The sequence below is a fragment of the Magnolia sinica genome, chromosome 6 (assembly GCF_029962835.1).
Source record: "Magnolia sinica isolate HGM2019 chromosome 6, MsV1, whole genome shotgun sequence".
NCBI lineage: Eukaryota > Viridiplantae > Streptophyta > Magnoliopsida > Magnoliales > Magnoliaceae > Magnolia > Magnolia sinica.
In genome coordinates this window covers 103470785-103490112 of record NC_080578.1, presented here as the reverse complement: position 1 = coordinate 103490112, position 19328 = coordinate 103470785, and the positions used below count along the sequence as shown (strand labels likewise).

The window sequence follows — 19328 nt, the reverse complement described above, 5'->3', positions numbered from 1 at the left end:
TGTCTTGAGGACTTGACTCAATATACACGAGCTAAAATAAAAATTGAAAATGGGAAGTGTTCTTTTTTAGGTTAGCCCGGCCGAAGCTCGGCATGGGCCTAACGCAGCAAGACCAAGCCCAGATTGAAAATTGGTTGGGGCTGGCCCGATCTGGCCCAATCTAAAATTTTGATTGAATGTGAATGTTTCTAATCTATCCCTTGGGTAGATGGGCAGCATATGCATATTAAAAAAATATATATAGAAAAATGAAAACCAATGGTCCAGATGCAAAATGCATGCGTTGCCTAACCCACGTACATATATTTGTAAGACAGAGCAGGTACAGGTTGAGCCGTTTGGTGCTGGGGCCAGCTAAAATGATCCGCCCAAGCCTGACCTGCATGCCAGGCCTAAGCCCGGAACAAACGGGCGTGGATTTGGATACTGACAAGGTCCGTAGCCAAATCGCTACTGAAGTGACGTCACCAAGCTCTGAGGACCCACCGTGATGCATGTGTTGTATCTATACCGTCCAACCATTTTTAGAGTTTGTTTTATGGGATTACAAAGAGAATGAAATAGAACTAAATTTCAATTGGAGCCGCCAAAGAAAACTGTGGGAGCAGTCACACCCACCGTTGAAACATTTATAGGGCCCACCGTGATGTATTTTTGAGATCCAACCTATTCATAAGTTAACATAGAGATAGATGAAGTGAAAACAAAAATATCAGCTTGATTGGAAACTACTGTGGCCCCTAAGAAGTTTTGAACGGTGGATGTCACTGTTCCCACTATTTTCTATGGTGGGGTCCGCTTGAACTTTATATCTATATCATTCTCTTTGTAAATCCATAAACCGATCTCTAAAAATGGTTGGACGGTAGGGATACAATACATGCATCATGGTGGGGTCCACAGAGCTTGGTGACGTCACTTCAGTACCGATTTGGCTACTGACCTTGTCAGTATCCAATCCGAGCCCGGAACAAGGGCCGGGCTCATAGGTACCTAGCTTCTTGTGACGCGGATTGGGTACCACTGGGTGCTCTGAGGGTTTCACCGTGATGTATGGGTTTATCCACACCGTCCATCCATTTTTTTCATATCATTTAGGGGTATAAATCAAATAACGACACTTCAGTACCGATTTGGCTACTGACCTTGTCAGTATCCAATCCGCGCCCGGAACAAGGGCCGGGCTCATAGGTACCTAGCATCTTGTGACGCGGATTGGGTACCACTGGGTGCTCTGAGGGTTTCACCGTGATGTATGGGTTTATCCACACCGTCCATCCATTTTTTTCATATCATTTAAGGGTATAAATCCAATAACGAGGCAGATCCAAAGCTTTGGATAAGGCTGATATTTGTGTTTTCACTTCATCCAGGTGAATGTGACCTTATCAACAGGTTGGACGGCAAATAAACATCAACGTGGGCCCTAGGAAGGTTTCAACGGTGGGCGTCATTACATCCGCTGCTTCCTATAGTGTGGTTCACTTGTGCCTTGGATATGTTTCATTTTTTATGTTATAACTTAAAATGACATGGGAAAATGGATGGACGGTGTGGATAAATCTATACATAACGGTGGACTTCTCAGAGCCCCAGCCAGTGCAGGGCTAGTATCCAATCCGCGTCCAGGACCTTCGGAACTATGAGCGGTCCGGATGACAAATAAACATCACACTGAGCCATCGGATGGTTTCAACCGCATGAATTTCCATTCCCACTTTTCCTGTCATGTGGCCCATTTGAGTTCTAGATCTTTCTAAATTTTTGGCTCAAGTCGTACTGTGTTCTGTAGAAACAGATGGGTGGAGTGGATTTCTCACGGACATCACGGTGGGCCACACGGAGCTTCCTCTGTAAAGTCGCGTCCCAACAACGGGAACGGATTGGCTACTCCCCCTGACACCAGCCAATGGCTGATGGTCGGTGCTATGTGGGCCCCACCATGATGTATGCGTTTCATCCATGCCATCCATCTATTTTTACAGATCATTTTACAGTATTAGTCAAAAAACGAGGTATATCCAAATCTCAAGTGAACCACATTAGAGGAAACAGTGTTGAATGAACTTTGACCATTAAAAACATTTTGGGGGCATAAAAGTTTTGGATCAAGCTGATCTTTGTTTTTTCTCTTCATCTGGGCCTGTATGACCTAATCAACAGATTGGATGTCAAATAAACAGTATAGTGGGCCCTGAGAGGATTTTAATGGTTGATATTCAATCACTGTTGTTTTCATGTGATGTGGTCCACCTTAGATTTATATCCCTCTCATTTATTGGATCAAGCAATAAAATGATACGTAAAAATGGATGAAACACATACATCATGGTGGGGCTCACAGAGCACCGACCACCAGCCACGGAGCTAGTGTCAGGGGGAGTAGCCAATCCGTTTCCCCCAACCATGGTCTTTCTTATTATTATTCCTCTCTTTCAAGGTTTTCGATGGGTGGACCTTCTACGGTGGGTCCCATCATATCAACGTTTCGGATCGCACGGGACATGGCCCCTGGCACCCATTTATTCAAAAGCTAAAAACCCGAACAAACCACAGAGACTCCCGGGCCGAGCATTGTAGAAGACTCAATCGACGCTTGGCTGGTGAAAGAGGGAGGAAGAAGACGGAAAAGAGGGGAAGAAGAAAGAGACGAGAAGAAATAATGTCAGATCCCTACTGGAGATATGGCGCTGCAGAAAGAGGTATTTTCTTCTTCCTATCCCACCCTCTCCTCTCTCCCTTCCCTTTTTTCACAGAGAGAGAGAGAGAGAGAGTTCTGCGCTTACCTATCTCCCACTGGCGGGAATCCCGGCATGTATTACAAAATGGGATTTCGAGATGCGTTTTGGATTCCTACCCACTTTTTGGACGGTGAGGAATGTTTCCACGCAGGGTCTGAAGTGGCTAGGATAGCACGGCAGCAGAGGTACTGTTGTGGCTAGTTCATCTTGGATTCTAGGGTTAGGAACTCAAGATAACATACCCATGTGCGAATGGTTGGAACGGGGAATGATAGGGTGCGGTATTGCTCCCTGGTTGTAAACATGGCATGTACCTCGAATCCGAACCGTACAAATGGTGTGATCCGCTGTTGGTGATCATAACCCAAAAATCGCACCGGAAGTATGATCCTAGCCACCTGATTGGTGGACATTTGATGGACGGTATAGATGGAAAATTAACTCACTTCTAAATTCGACAAGAAGCTGTCCATTATTCAGAGGTCGGGAAAGTCGTCTAAATCTGATTTGGAGATGTGAACACTCTATAGTGATCTGCGTCATTTGAACAGTTTGGATTTTGAGGTACATGCTCTTCAGTGTAATTTTGGTATCGGATGGCAGAAAACCCTTCCGTGCATATTTCGTTTTTTTTTTTATTTGAATGTTTTGACTTTTAAGCAGGTAATTTTGTGGCAGTCAGCATGCATTTCCAAATGCCATCGAAATTCAGGAGAATGACTTTTAAGCATCTTGCTCCAAGAAATAAAATTCCATTCAAATTCTATCAGAAGTCCTTTTATAATTTTCAAAATTGAGTATTTTTGCTAATTCTTGCAGCAACCTAACAAACTCCAATAAACTTCCTAACTAATCTTTGATTAGGGCTAACTAATTTTGTGATTAGTTGGTCCAACCCTAACTGTAACTACCTCAACTGACTACCAATGACGAAATACCCAAGATGCCCCCAATTTCTCTCCAATGCTTGAAATTTAAATCTGTGGCCTGTAGTCCACCTGTATTGCATCATTGATGTAATTCGCATTGGGATATTGAACAGCTTAAGAGGCAACTAAAGCTATGATGAATGGTTATCAGGGAAAGAGGTCCTAGAATTTTACAACTCACAGGAGCCAACTAAAGCTATGATGAATGGTTATCAGGGAGAGAGGTTCTAGAATTTTACATCTCATAGGAGCCATGCTAATTTTCATCACCCAAGATTCTGACCCATTTGTATCATTAATGACATTTGAATAACATGAAATTGGTCTGGTTTGAAAGCTTATCTAGTTGCCTTTAACAATGGCCTCAAGATCACATGATTTGCAGAAGAATCAAGTTTTGAAATCAAGTTAGCATTAAGATACAAGGTTGCCACAGGATCTGAGACTTGGTGTCTCCATTTGGGTCCTGTAAGTGGTCGTTTAGGAGTACTTCAGTCCTGGGGTCTCTTTTGGCAAACCATGGTTATAACATGGAGCATGGATTGATTGGGTTAATTATTGATAGGCTAGTTGCTTGGTTGGATTTGAATTAGTAGTTTTCCAAAGTGTGTTTTTAATTAGGTTTCTATGTTAATTGTTAAGGATGACATTACCGTAACCATACTGTAGTGATATAATTGTAAATATATTATTTTGATTTCCCAAGGAATGACAAAACACGGTACTTGTCTTAGCCCCTACACATCATTTTCTCTTCATGCCTTTCTGATGCTTAATTAGGTAGGGTGTACTGCTGGTCATCGGTCCACTATTGGGTGTTGCATTTCCTGGTTGATGGTATATTTTCATGGAGCTTCAAAAGCAACTTACTGTTGCTAGATCCAACACTAAATCAAAATATTGGTTGATGCCTTATGCTATTGCGAACTGACAAATACCAATACTAATATTGCCATGAATCCTATTTTTCATGTCGAACAAAGCACATTGAAATTGATTATCATTTTATCCAGGAGAAGTAGCAATGGCGATATCTGTATTCTTTTGCATCTTCTTGGAGTTTTACAACTTTACATAGCACTGACTAAAGAGCATGTACAATGGTTTCTAAGCAAGCGAGGTGTTTATATTTACTCTTTTTCCATTAAGCTGTGTTTGTATTTGCATTTTGACTATTACACTTATGTACTTCACTACTTGTTCATTCTACATCAATAACACATGCAAATCGTAATCTCCTCACTCTACACAAAGAGCTATTAATCGTTACAGAGCACATTAATAAAAGAGCAGTAGGGGTTTCCTTAGAAGCCAAAGCCACATGTATGTGTGTATTATCACTCACGGGTGCTTATATCATTGTGCATCTTTAATATCGATGGCAACCTTCTCACGCCACGTAGTTCTGTAAGAACTATCAAACTTTTTAGTTTACATGTTGCCAACTTCTCTGCCATTCTTACGAGTTATGACAACAATCCCACAAAGCAATCTCAAGACCCCCACCTAAAAGGAGTCCAATACATTTGATTGGAAGACAGTTTTCATGCACCCCATCCAATCCACCATACAGGAATCACATCTGTTTGCCAAGATGCCGGCGATCAAACTTTTGCCTACATTCACGTAAAATCTGGCCACAGTTTCAAAATATCTCAACAGCCTTTTGAGGTTCTTAAGTTGCTCAAGAGAGGCCCAACACAAAATGAGTGTGTTGTTGGCAAATTGAAATTGTGAGATAACTCTCTCTGGATCACCTGGTGCAGATCCATTCCCAAAGCTCCTGTCCAAAGCATGGTGAACAGGCTGACTCCTAGATTGATGATCAATAATAGAAAAAAAAAAGGGGATAGTGGATCTCTTTGCCTCAGACCTTTTGAGCTCTTAAAGCAACTCTCTACTGTTTATGTGTAGTACACCACTTTCTACATAGTTGCATACATATCTTAACTGCGATAGTAGTACTAAAAACAAATGATATTAATGTATTCAACTCCTGTGGTGTTGTCAAGTCTATATAAACTATTGCCCTATAGCAAGTTCAATTATGATGGGCTGAAACAAATTCTTAATCAAGAAAGCGAAACTCAGTGGTGATGGGTGGCTACTGGCTAGTATCCAGCTCAACATATCAAACAATAACCATTTTGGGGCTAAGCCCATAGCATAATGGAGGGAACTCTTTGTTCTTGAGGTCTCAGGTTCAATCCCTGCTTGCATGCCAGAAAAAGATGATGATGGCTACCTGCCCTGCTTGCATACCAGAAAAACATGATGATGGCTGCCTGATCTATATTCTTTTGGTCTTGCTATGCGTAACTGCTGCCTGGCAACTTGAGTTAAGAATTCATTGTCGATGCCGGACACTTAAATGTTTTACGATATTGTGCTCTTGGGAAATGGGAACACAAAGCCTTCTAACAAAAATAACAGTGCAAAAACTGCATTGTACCTTTTCTGACAGTCTCATCTGCTTTGGGTCCGTTTGATTCTATCTATCGAAAGAGAACCTCTTTCGATATTTCTCACTGTTTGGAGATCAAAATGGCATCTAAGCTTTTCAAAAAGAGTACCCAGCTCTGAATCCTGTTTTGCAGAGATCTGGCTATTAGATTGTCTTTGCTTTGTACCCCAAAAATGTAGCTTCTTCTTCTTCTTCTTTTTTGATGGGTAATGATAATGCTAAAAATTACAACAACCAGGCACAATCTCCTGTCCATGATTGACAAGGAACCATCACCAACTCCTGCTCTAGCTAAACCATCTGCCCCATGAAACCACTCAAGAGAAGATCACCTGCCTAGCTCCAATTATATTGTCCAACTCTTCAAGAAGTGCCACAATATGGCATTCGACGAATTACCTTCAACAATCGCGGGGAAGAAATTAATCTGGATCGCCACCTTTATAGCTCGAAGAACAGCTACTGCTTCCGCATAATTAGAGTCAGTTATCCTGATCAGGCCCAAAAAATCAGCAAGAACCTTTCCTCCATTTTCACCCACCAACCCCTGCAGGCTCTGGATTACCAAGCGACATAATGACAAATCTCGTTCTCAGCAATTTCTCGGGAGATTTTTAAATTTCGAGTTTTTCCTCTTGATGTTATCAGGAAAATCACACCGAAAATAAAATTATGTACAAATATTTATTCTAAATCAATAAGTTAATTTAGAATTTAAATAATATATTTAGATAACAAATTACTTAAGCTTTTTACCATTTCCTAGTTAATATTGCAATATTATTCTGAATTTATTTTGATGTTTTAAAATCTCATGATAATATAGTTTAGTGTATTTTCCACGATATTGTTGTGGGATTTTCAAAATCTCAGCGATATTTATCACACTGTTGAGTGAGCATCCATCAAAGTCATTTTGAACCAACCCTCTGGTGGAGCCAACCATTTTGCCACTTTCACCAGTTCTTACCTGTTTAGTTTCAACACTTCCTCCTCTGGTTCCCACCACTTTCACTACCTAGCTTCTATTCATCTTCCCATTTTACTCTACCAAAGAACCTTAATTGAAGATAAGCTTTACTTGCCACGTTGGTTGACCCTTTGATGTAGAAATACTCGGCTGATTGATTGGCATAGTCTTACTTGTTAAAGGTTGGGTGTTGACCTCATTTTATGTTTAGATGGTTTGCTTCTGATCATTCCTCTCTTCTTGGGCGTCCATGCTATGTTTGTATAGTAATGAGTGACTTACTGGGTAGCGCGCCCCCCCCTCCCCTTTGCATTGATGCTTGGTTTAGTCTTGTCTTTTCTTCAATTGTATTATTGGTCTTTCATTATTCTGAGTATGAATGTCTTGGTTGGTAGCTCTAAATGTTGCAGATGGTGTTCCAAGGGCTAGTTTTCCTGGTTACCTGTCTTCTGATACTTCTAGCTTAGCATCTCAACACTTGTGGAGCACAGGTGATCGACGAGGGCCTGCTTCGGATTACCTACAGACTGATGTAAGAGTTTCGTTTAGCAGTTGGTTTTTGCATTCTTGGGTGATATACTGATATTGCTACTGACTTACTGTGAAGTTTTGGAAAGACTCATGGGTGTTTTTTTTTGGCAATCTCTAGGTATTACCCTTACGACCTGGAGCTTATGGTTTGGATGATATTGCGGGTATTGGTAGTCGTGCCACACCCGGACTTGGTGGATTGGCAGCCGGAACAAGCGCAAAAGGGTTTCCGACTCCTTTCGAGGACCCGGCTTTGATTGGCCAAAGACGAGATGTTGCATTAGGCATCACTCCAAGCATCACGGCAGGCATCTCTGATATTCTTCCTGAAAGATCCAATTTTTTGAAAAAGGCTGATGGCCTGTCAGTTGATGAATCTAGCATTTTATTTGTTGATGGACTCCCAAATGATTGTACTAGAAGAGAAGCAGCTCGTATCCTTGTGAATCTTAGTTAGCTGTGTGGCTTCTGACTTATACTTAGCAGTGTTACTGTATGTATTTCATCTATGTTCCTTCTCTTTAATCCTTGACTTTTACTGTAAAGATCTTTTCCGTCCCTTTATTGGTTTTAAAGAAATCAGAGTTATCCATAAGGAGCCTAGAAGGGTATGTCTGTTCATCTGAGTTGTTTTACTTTAAGTGGTTTTAGTATTTTCTTATCTTATCTTTGAACTTGCTGATGATATGGTTATTGTGTTTAAGAAATTTGAGATTTATGTACTCATCTATTGCTCTACGGTATGTATCATGTGTATGTATATACATAATTACACATGCGCGCGCGCGCACGGGTTTTTGTGCTTCAGAATTCTCTAAAATTTTCTTGCATGGGGCATAAAATGGCAATCTTCATTTCACTATGGGGTTGATTGCATGTGTGGAACTCTTTGCTTTAAGTTCCATTGGACCAAACGCGGAAACCATTGAATTTCCATTGAGTTCATGTTCTTAAATGGAGTGTTCCATGCATCCAATCAATCCATATGAATAGCCAAGTGGTGTTTATTTTTCTTATGATTAGTGTCGCTAAAGGCATGCCACCTAGGCATTCTGGGTCACATATGCCTCACCTTGGTCCCAAGCTAGGCTCTGCTCTTAGGTGTGTGCCTAGTAATGGAACTTAAGTGGGCCTGCGTGCCACCTGTAAAATCACGAGGTACCTCAAGATGGGTTTGTTTGGCTATTTAACACCCATTAAAGGCAGAAAACGGGGGGAGGCCCTTGGACCAGATGATATACCTGAAGTTTGGAAGTGTATGGGGAGATACTAGGTTATTTTTGTTGACAAAGTTGCTCAACAAGATTATAAGATCAAAGAAAATACTGGACAAATGGAGGAATAGTATGGTGATACCTAATTGTAAGAATAATTAGACATACAAAGTTGCACTACCTATCATGGGATTAAACTGATAAGCCATGTTATGAAACTTTGGGAAATAGTGATTGAGACTCAAGCATGAGACTAATTTATCAAAAAATCAATTTGGTTTCATGACAGGGAGGTCTAGCACTTAAGCTATTTTCTTGCTTAGACAATTGATGGAGAAATATAGGAAGAGGAGGAAGGATCTCCACAACCTCAGGCAATGCGCCACTGCTGTCATCTTTTTCTCTTGGACCACGCCTTTCTGTCTCGTTGAGCTTCTCGCTCTCATATGCTAGTGGGTGTATTGACTTATAGAAAACAGACGATGGATTCACTAGAGAGTTAATCTGGTGGTTGTTAGGAAAGAAAGGTGTCTCAAGAGGATATAGTTTTGTTAAGGATATGTATGTGGGAGAGGTAACAAATGTGAGGGCCACTAGTGGAGAGACAAATGAGTTTCCAATTACTGTAGGCTTACACTAGGGGTCGGCATTAAGCTCGTACCGTTTTGCGTTGATTACAGATGAGTTAATGAAGCATTTGCAGGTAGAGATCCTATGGTGTATGTTGTTTGCAAATGATATAGTTTTGATTGACGAGATGAGGGAGAGCGTAAACACAAAGCTAGACTTATGGAGGGATGCTTTAGAATCTTAATGATTTTTAAATTAGTCGGACTAAAACAGAGCATATGGAATGCAATTTTAGTAACAACAGTAGAGGGAATGAGTAATTAGTAAAGATTGTTGACCAAGAAGTTTCTCAAAATAACCACTTTCAATATCTTGGATCGATAATTCATGAGAGTGGAGAGATTAAGAAGGATGTTGTTTATAAAATTCAAGCACGGTGGATGAAACGCAGATGTGCCTCCGGAGTTTTATGTGATTGTCGTGTACCACTCAAACTGAAAGGGATTTTATAGGATGCTATAAGACTAGCCATTCTTTTTGGGCAAAATGTTGGGTAGTTAAGGAACATATCCATGGGATGAGTGTAGCTGAAATGAGGCTGTTGAGATGGATGGCAAGCATGACGAGGATGGATAGAATTAGAAATGAATGCATTAGAAGGAATTTAGAAGTAGCACCAATAGGTAACAAGATGAAGGAAAGTAGACTTAGGTGTTTTTGTCACGTGCAACAAAGACGAAGAACTGTGCCAGTTAGGAGTGAGTTTGTATGAGTTGAATGCTTTAAAAGGTCAAGGGGAAGGCCCAAAAGGATGTGGATGGCAATAGTAAGAAAAGACTTAGAGACCTATGGTCTAACTGAAGATATGATAGAGTGGAATGGCAGAAAGGATTCATGTAGCCAACCCCAATTAGTTGGGATCAGTGTTCGAAATATCGGTATCGCTTTACGTATCATATTCTTGGGATACAGATACGTATCGGTTTTCGCATGGGATATATCGGTTGTATCGTGTAATGTATCACTATTGTTGAAACATGGGGAAACATTGGGAAATTGGTTGAATTTTTCAATGAAACTTCGGTGATTGTTAAAAGAGACATCAACACACATTTATAAATTAAAACATTACAAAAAAACAAGTACACATAATAGGTTTTCTTTGTATTGGGGTCCTAATCATGCGTTGTCTAACTGAATTGATGCAAGTATATTCAATGTCTATTCATATAATTTATAAATGTAAGAAGATGTGTGGAAACACAAGCAATATACTCAAAAGCAAAAGAAGAATCACTAGATTAAGTTACATATATGTTTGATTTGATGTTTGGACACAAAGATTGCAAGCAATTTGCAAGAAATTAGGAAATTTTTATTTTTTTTTCAATTTTCCACAACTTGGCCCATCCCCTCCAAATCTCAAAATCGAAGCTCCCAATCCATGATTTTTCATGCAAAACATGACAAATCATGGATTTGTAACAATTTGACACTAATTTAACACGATTTACAGAAAATAAAAAGACTGAAATTCAAAAATGCTTACGAGATCGAACATGTGGGATATATCGCACTATTTGTGCGTTTCGCATCTCACTGGTGGGATACAAGATATATAGTGGGATATATTAGGCCGATATCGTTGATATTTAAAACATTGGTTGGGATGAGGCTTAGATGATGATGATTAAAATGCTTTATAAGATCATATAAGGAAAACAGAATCGATGAATTTTACATTTACATCAACATCCCCTTGGATATCCTAAATTAATTACAACTTAACATGTGCTGAAACTTAACTCCGGTTTATTCAACTCTACTTCAGATCTTTAAGCAAAAAAAGAAAGAAAAAATGTGAACGATATATGTATCTAGCTGCCCATGCAGACTCGAACTCTTCGTCTTTCACACATGCAGTGAAATCAAAGCTACATATAGTGTGCATGGCTGTATCCGTAGAAGATTATCATCTTATGGTATTGAGTTTTGTATGGTTGTGGTATAGGCATAGCTGGTACAATTTGGTAAAGCCCATATTGGAACATACTGTTAGGATGTATGAATGCTAGAGATATGCTGATACATGTTTTCCTTCTGCATATTTCAAGGAATGTTCTCCATTGAGAATCATCCAACTCCGCCTGGTAAGGACACGTTAGCCAGTCCTGAGCCCTGTAAGGAAGGTTAGCATCAGATAGACAGCCAGTCATGAAACCCTTTTTAACAACATCGTGACAAGCCGACCCCAAATAGCTGGTCAAGGGTATGATGATGATGACAACAACATTATCACCGTCAATGGACAAGTTATGAGATTGACGTCAAGTGGATGATTATTGATTTAGGTTGTTGATCCTTGTTGTGTTGCTAGATATGTCCTTTGCATTGCAGTTGCACATCATGCTTATGGGTAAACGTATTTTTATGAAGTATATGGTAACAAGGTTGTACCCTGGGCGAGTCTCTCACCATTGAGCCTTCATAGAAGTGTGACCGACAGGCCCTTTTTTTTTCTGAGTGGTTGATCTTCCCATTTGTTCTTACCTGCTGTTACTTATCTTTTCGAAAGTTCTTATCCATTATTGGGCATGATGTTGGGATTGGCAAATTTGTTTTTCACTCTATATTAATATGTTTTACTCTTGAAATGCTTTATTTACAGAGTGGAGAAAAAGGTCACGTCTTATGCTTTGTTGAGTTTAATGATGCAAAATGTGCTGCGACTGCTATGGATGCTCTCCAAGGTGTGTGCCTAGTGCCTACTGACAATTATCTAAGGTTTACAGATCCATTGATGTTCTCTGTATCAAGCTTTTGAATATCAGTTCCGCACAAAGTCTTGCACCTTTGAGAATGGGAAATTTTGTGGGAAATATGGGGAAATATTTCAAAATGGTGTGAAGTTTTGCTGCCTGAGGGATACTTCGGGGAAATTTTAAGAAAGTGGGGGAATTTTTTATTTTTTTTATTTTTTATTTTTTTGAGAGGCAAAGTGGGGTAATTTTTTAGCAAAGGAATGTTAAAAGACGTGATTACACGCTTAAAACATTTTCTTTTTAAATATGTAATAGCTTTACATTGTTTAGGGGACAAAACCACGTGTTCTTGACCTTTCTTAAATAAATAAAGCAATCATGATAATTTTATTAGAAGGGAGGAAGAAATATCCTCCCAAAACTACAAACAAGACCAATAGGAAAAAAAAAAAAAGAGTAGAGGGAAAAAAAAAAAAAGCTGCAGAGCAAGAAGAAAAGCAATTAAGGATCCTTGCCCAGGAGTGAACACCTCATCAGAACAAAAATGACGATTCTGGAAGCATCTCTCAATCTGTTCGGCCCATATTGACCTTATACTTGCCAGGAGCAAAATTCTCCCTTTAGGACCTCCCCAGCTTCTATGGATTTCAACATCACCCAACTGGATTAGATAGGTCAAGGAATCATCTCCAAACCACTCTCAGGTAGATGCAGTGAATGAACGAGTGATCTACAATTTCTGCATCCCAAAGACACATGATGCAAACTTCCATAATGATTTTATCTTTTTTGAAGATCGTCCACTGTGAGCACCCCTGTTCTTCCCCACAAACCAAGCAGTCATTACCCTAGGCAAGCCTCTATGGCGCCAGACCACCTCCGCTGGTCCCTCTGTCTCTCTTGTAAGTTGTAACTGGAATTTGGATGGCCTTATACAATGATCGAACCAAGAGCTTCCCACACTTCTACCACTTCCATACCCATGAGTCTTGCTTGGAATAAAATCTCAATTGATTTTGAAGAAGCTTCAATAACCTCAACTTTTCATCAATCTTTAAGTCTGATAGATTTCCTACGGCGTGGGGAACCCATACCACTTGACCACCCACAAACTCAATTGGATACATGGATCTCCAAATCCACAATGATTCTAGCCAGCCTAGGAAAAAACCCATCAAGGGGTCTGTCAGTGCACCAAGCTTCCAGCTAAAATCTAATGCAGGAGCTTTTACCAACCGATTAGGAGATTCCTTTCTGGAAAACATCAGCCATTCTGACAAGTGCTTCCCAAGCTGCTGAAGCTCCATACAACAGCTATTCCTTTGTGAAACTTCACCATATTCGCATACTATCACCCTATTCCAAATCTCCTCAGTTTGCAAACTCACCCCATTACAGGGTATGGAATTTACGCCCGTCCTCTGTTCCTTGCCATAAGAAGTCATGCCGAATCCTTTCCATTCAATTAAGGGCATTAGTCCAAAATGAGTTAGTGTCATTCAAATGTCATACAAGACAAACAAGACGACCAAAAACTAAAAGGTAAAAAAAAAAAAAAAAGATCCTTTAGATTTTTTACTTTTAAAATAATTTTGATTATTTAATTAGCTTTGAATAGTCAATATTTTTATAACACGAATATGTAATGGTCTCCCGTTACATATTTATCATATACTAATTAATAAGTATTTTTATAATTATTATATACTAATTAAATAATCAAATTTGAATATGCATCCAAACCCCCAGGTGTCTTATCTCCAATCATGTAAAAAAGGGAAATGCTTGCAGGTGGAAGCTTCACTTGTGTAATGAGGCCGACCCATTAACATGATTTTAAGACTCGGATGGGTTTGATGCGACTTGCCTGAGTCGACTCGGACTTGTTCGGACCGAATCTGGTTTGATACCCTTGAATCACCCCTGCCTCTGGCGGATTCAACTTTGTCTGCAGCTTGGGTTTGGGTCTGGTTGTTAAAGTCCACAGGTATGGGTTAGGGTTCAAAAATTCCTACCTGATTTGAGATTGGGTGGGGCTCAGGTTGTGCACATTCCAGTTGAGTTAGGTCAGGTTGGGAATGATCACTGAATGATCACTTGCAATTGTATCAAGTTGGACCAGCTTGGGTAGGGTTGAGTGCAGAGGAATTCGGATTGGAATTTGGGTTGGGTTGGGTTGGGTTGGTGGTCTTGAGGGCCTGACCCGACCCCCCAAGTTGCTACCTAGATTCAACCCCCACTCGGGCGAGTCTTGACTCGACTCAGGGTCTAATGAGTCTAGTTGAGTTTCCGAGTTTTTTAACCATGCACATTAACATGATTTATTTGATTGGGGCTCTGCAGGTTACAAGTTTGATGACAAGAAGCCGGATGCACCAGCCTTGAGGATCCAGTTTGCCAAGTTCCCTTTCCGTCCAATTTCAGCGCATGAAGACCGTCGGCTTTAGTGTCCGCGAACTCTTAATTCTGTATGATCGGTCACCTCTTACTTAGCTTATGCTAATGTTATATCCTTTTGTTAAACTTAAAAGACACTAGTTACATAATTAAAGGAATTACATGATATGCAGTGTGCACTTCGTGTTTTCTTCTTGTAGACCAGTGGGCCCATGGTTCAGTGAGTCAAGACCATTGTTTTATTAGACCAATGCCCCAAAATCTACCAGCTTGTAAGATCCTAGCCATCGATCTCGGGCCACCTTTTCTGTCAATCTCATTGACTGCCCATTTGCAGGCTGACAGAAAGGTTGAGGATTGTTCCATCTAGGAGATCTTTGTGGCATGATCTGCCTGCTGTGGCCCCAATCATAATCTGGACACTGAACGATGGTCCCTATGTACAAACTGAAAACCCTAATCTGCTGCTTAAATTGACGACTAAGAGGTTGAATCTAGGGCTGTCAACAGGCCAGGCTCATGACGAGCCAAAACGTACGGCCCAACCTCATCCAAGATAATCTGTGGCGCCAGTTCTCCCCTTCCACCCGCCTTTCTGCAAGATAGGGGAGCTGTTCATTTGGTATGTGGTGTGCCCCACTACATTTACTGCAGACACATGACAGCAAGTATAATCAAATCCTAAGCTATATATTCACTTGTTGTGGCCCACCTAAATTAAAGAATTGTGTTGGGGTGTGTCCTTTAGTCCTGGTGGGTTCCACCCGTTGATTGGGTTGGATGTCTCATATATACATAATGCAGTGGAGCAGTGGAGCCCGCGTTCCAGCTGGAAGTTTCTTCCGTGGGCGTACCCCTCCCCAATGTCATCATTTGTTCCCTTTGGTGTGGCCCATCTGGTTGTGAATCAGGCTGGATTTTGGGATTGAGGCCGAACATTGATGGGCACATCTAATGGACGGGTTGGATGGCACTTTCACAAATTGTTCCACTTAACTCAAACATACCATGCAATTCCAATGAATGGGATCATTTCCGGAACATCAGTGCAAGGAATGAGGAACTAATGATCCTCAAATGAAACCCGAATCTCCACAACTGTGCTGGCCGTGATGCAATGATCCGGATCATTGATATGTGGACCCTACCATGGACAGACTATGCCCCTAAAATCTAATTGAAATCTTGATCGTTCATGTGATGGCCACAGACGGATGAGGAAAAAAATATACAGCGGTTCGCATGCATTACAGAAAAAATTAAAAATTAAAAATTGGATGATTGTATCTTTAAATCCGAGAAATCTTTCCAGCAGGATCTATCCACTTTGGCTCATCAGATCAATGGTGTACATAACTCATCAAATTGCGGGTCCCACTGTAGATGGGTCATTGTTCCTGGATTGGTTGGACAATCCGAATCTGACTCGCAAACGCTTTGCTGAATTTGAACTGTTGAATATTTCACATTTTGATTTCTGACCATCCAATGGCTGCCTGAATGGCTAGTTAGGGAGCCAGATAAATGGAGTCCTCAAATTTTGGAAGCTTTAATTTTAGTTAGTCGTGTTGGATGTATATCAGCCATCTTACTCTGCCAGATTATTCAAAGTTTCGCTCTCTCTGGAGGCATATCCCGTGCAACTCATGCGGAGAGAGTGACTGAGATCAAAGAGAAGAAAAGGGAGAAAGAGGTAAAGAGTGTTTACACACGTGTATACAGGTCTCTAATTGTTTCAATAGTTGGTGAACCATTTTCACTTTTTTCAGTGTTGTGGTCCACTACAAAAATTGAGTTGATTTTTCCTTTGTATTGTCACAAACTATGTTTCAAGGGTTACAAAACTTGAGCTGATTTTATTTTTACAGCTGTATATTTGTTAAGTTAATTATAGCTCACCTTGCTGGATCTCTGCCCTAAAAAACTAATGTGAATCTTGTCTATTAATGATGTGGATGTGATATTGATCATCTTATTCGTATAGCATAATGAACATGACTTGTTGATGGATATTTTGCAATACTATAATTAATATGCGAAAGTACCTTAGATGTACATGAACATGAGTTAGAGGAGATGGATTTCTTTATCTGTCTTTTGAAAGTTGAGATTCGACGCAATGATCAGTGATCAAGAGTTGCGAGCCACGGATCTCAATACTTTATTGTTCCATGATCACTTAAATCGGTGGTTACTATTATTATTATATGGTCATCCTTTGTGAGAAGGGTAATGATGAGTCATGATAGAAGATCTCTACTACCAAGTTTTTTGACAAGTAGGTGCCTTTCCCTATCTCACATTAGAGTATGAGTGCTGTTAGAATAGGCTCCTGGTGTTGGACATGTTGGATATTAGCATTGTTGAATCAGTTCAAGCATATAAACAAAAAGGCCCATCATGCATGTACTAGGATTGAATTCAGGATGTGTTGAATCTATTTAATCCTATGACCTAAGGACATTTGGAGTTCAAGGCCGTCATTACATGTGCTTCGTTACACTTTTGATGTCATCACGTGGCAAATAAAAGTGCATTTAGGTGCATACATAAAGGTAAGGTCCAATTGAGTCTCACATGATCCAACAAGGGATTCACTCGTTTTTTAGGAACTGTCTTATGACTTTAATCTTATTATCAAACATTCATCAAGTGATTTTTCTAGTAGGCCTAGCATTCAAAAAGTTTTAAAAGGTTTAGTAAATGTTTTTTACTATTAAAATTTTGTGTCAACTATTAAAAAAATGTTGATCGCACTTAATAATATTTGATAGTTTAGATATTGGGGTCCACCACTTGATTAACATGAGTATTGGATCTATGGGAGAGAGCCATAACAATGGAAGGATTGGATCATAAACGTCCAATTTAGCAGGCCATATAAAAGACCTAGTGGTGGTAAAATACTATATTGGTGAAAAGAGAACCATGGATATCCTTCACCAGGATATATGCAGGTTTTTCATCGAAGGATCTGCATCAACAATTGGGCAGTTTTTCATCAGCTTGATCAAGGTAATCCTAACCATAAGATTTATGATTTTTAAAAAAATAAAAAATAAAATTGACAACATCCAACAAGGATCCCCAATGTTGTAAATCTAAAATATGAACTCTTAAAAATCTTTTATATTCCACTACATTTCGAACATAACTACTGCACTAACTTTACTATTCTGATAGGGAATCTACGTAGTGACACCGTTCTAATGGATGCCTTGGATGTTGCACATGGTGCATAAGCTGACTCGTAGAGACGTATGGGCTTAGCAAAGCTCTCCAAGTGATATTAAATCTAAAAGTCATGTACACGTGGCGTACATTAATTCAAATTAAAACTAAATTATAGAACCCACCTAAGCCCCAGTCCAAAGAGAGAGATGGCATATGAGAAGGGCCAGACGAATGGAGTGAGAGAGGGAGGTGGAAGGCACTAAAACGGGCCAAAACAATTACTTCCTCTTTCAACTAACTTTACAAAAAAAAAAACAAAAGGTAACGTGACTCGGCTGCTCGTCTACCAGTGCCAAAAGTTAGGAAGGCATTTATAAATATGCGAACCCCAAGCGATTATTTGAAATTTAAGGCCAGGCCCGCAATGGACTGGGCCTGGGCCCAGCAAAATAGAATATCGGAACATCCCAATAAAACTCAAATTTCAAATGAAGTCGACAGCATAATTCTAAAACTCGCTAACTCGACTCCAAACTCTGTCAAATGAACTCGACATGACAGGCTTAGAGCCAAGTTCTGAGAAATTCAGAGGCAAGCTTGACTCAGTCCAAACTCTCAAGAATTGTTGACTCATGCTGACTCCATAAAACTCAGTGGCTCGAACTGATTTAGCTGCCCCATAAATTGTAGCTAAAGAGATTCAAACTAACAGCAAAATTCATTGAAAGGGCGACCTTGTTACCAGCATTCCACAAGCGAGAGTTGAGCCATTTTATGAATAATGTTAAATGTTAATTAATTAATTTTATATATATATATATATATATATATATATATATATATATATATATATATATATATATATATATATATATAATAATTTCATAATAATTAACACCACTTATGATCCTCAATTATATATTATAATATCAAGTCGAGTCAATTTAAGACTCAGTCTTCAAGTCAAGCCAGCCTGAATGGACATAAAGAGTTAAAAGAGTGACTTTTCGGGCTTTTGAGCTATAATTTGTGTTCCTAAAAGGAAAGGGGTTACAGGCAAAAACACAACGAGAAAAGATAAAAATGAAGCTCAAACTATAGTTCGAAATCCCAAAAACTCAAAAGTGATACGGCTAAACTTGAAGACTAGAAAGGCATTTTACTTGGCATCACTAAATGGCTCTTGACTGGGAAACTGACTTCAAGCCACCTGAGGTCAGCAGAATCGTCCAACTGATATGTCGAATGCAGACAGAGTCACGCTTTTAACCATGTTTCTCAGAGAATTGGCTCGAAATTTCATCAAGTTAATCCCCTGAGTCGAGTTCATACAGCAGAGTTTCCAGTTGAATCAGCTAGTTTCAAAACTATGGCCCCAAAAGCTTCCCATATTAGGTCCTAACCCTTGGGTCAGTGGCCTCCAATCAGATGAGTAAAACACAAACAACAATCCATAAAATCTTGGCGGTTCCCCATCCACTGCTGAGGCGGCCACATAATGGTATGGACCACCAGTCCATGGACCCCACACATCATGATGCATCAAGACAGCATATAATTCCTCATCACAAATACA

General features: G+C 39.9%; 1 protein-coding gene across 1 annotated transcript; it reads left to right on the top strand.

The window, feature by feature from the left end:
- Positions 1 to 2448: 2448 nt before the first annotated feature.
- On the top strand, positions 2449 to 14744 carry LOC131249367 (RNA-binding protein 1-like). The gene is made up of 6 exons (XM_058250085.1): positions 2449 to 2702; positions 7500 to 7636; positions 7754 to 8069; positions 8182 to 8243; positions 12088 to 12169; positions 14525 to 14744. The coding sequence occupies exons 1-6, from the start codon at positions 2663 to 2665 to the stop codon at positions 14626 to 14628; spliced, it is 741 nt and encodes a 246-aa protein (XP_058106068.1). The 5' UTR covers positions 2449 to 2662; the 3' UTR covers positions 14629 to 14744.
- The last annotated feature ends 4584 nt before the right edge of the window (positions 14745 to 19328 follow it).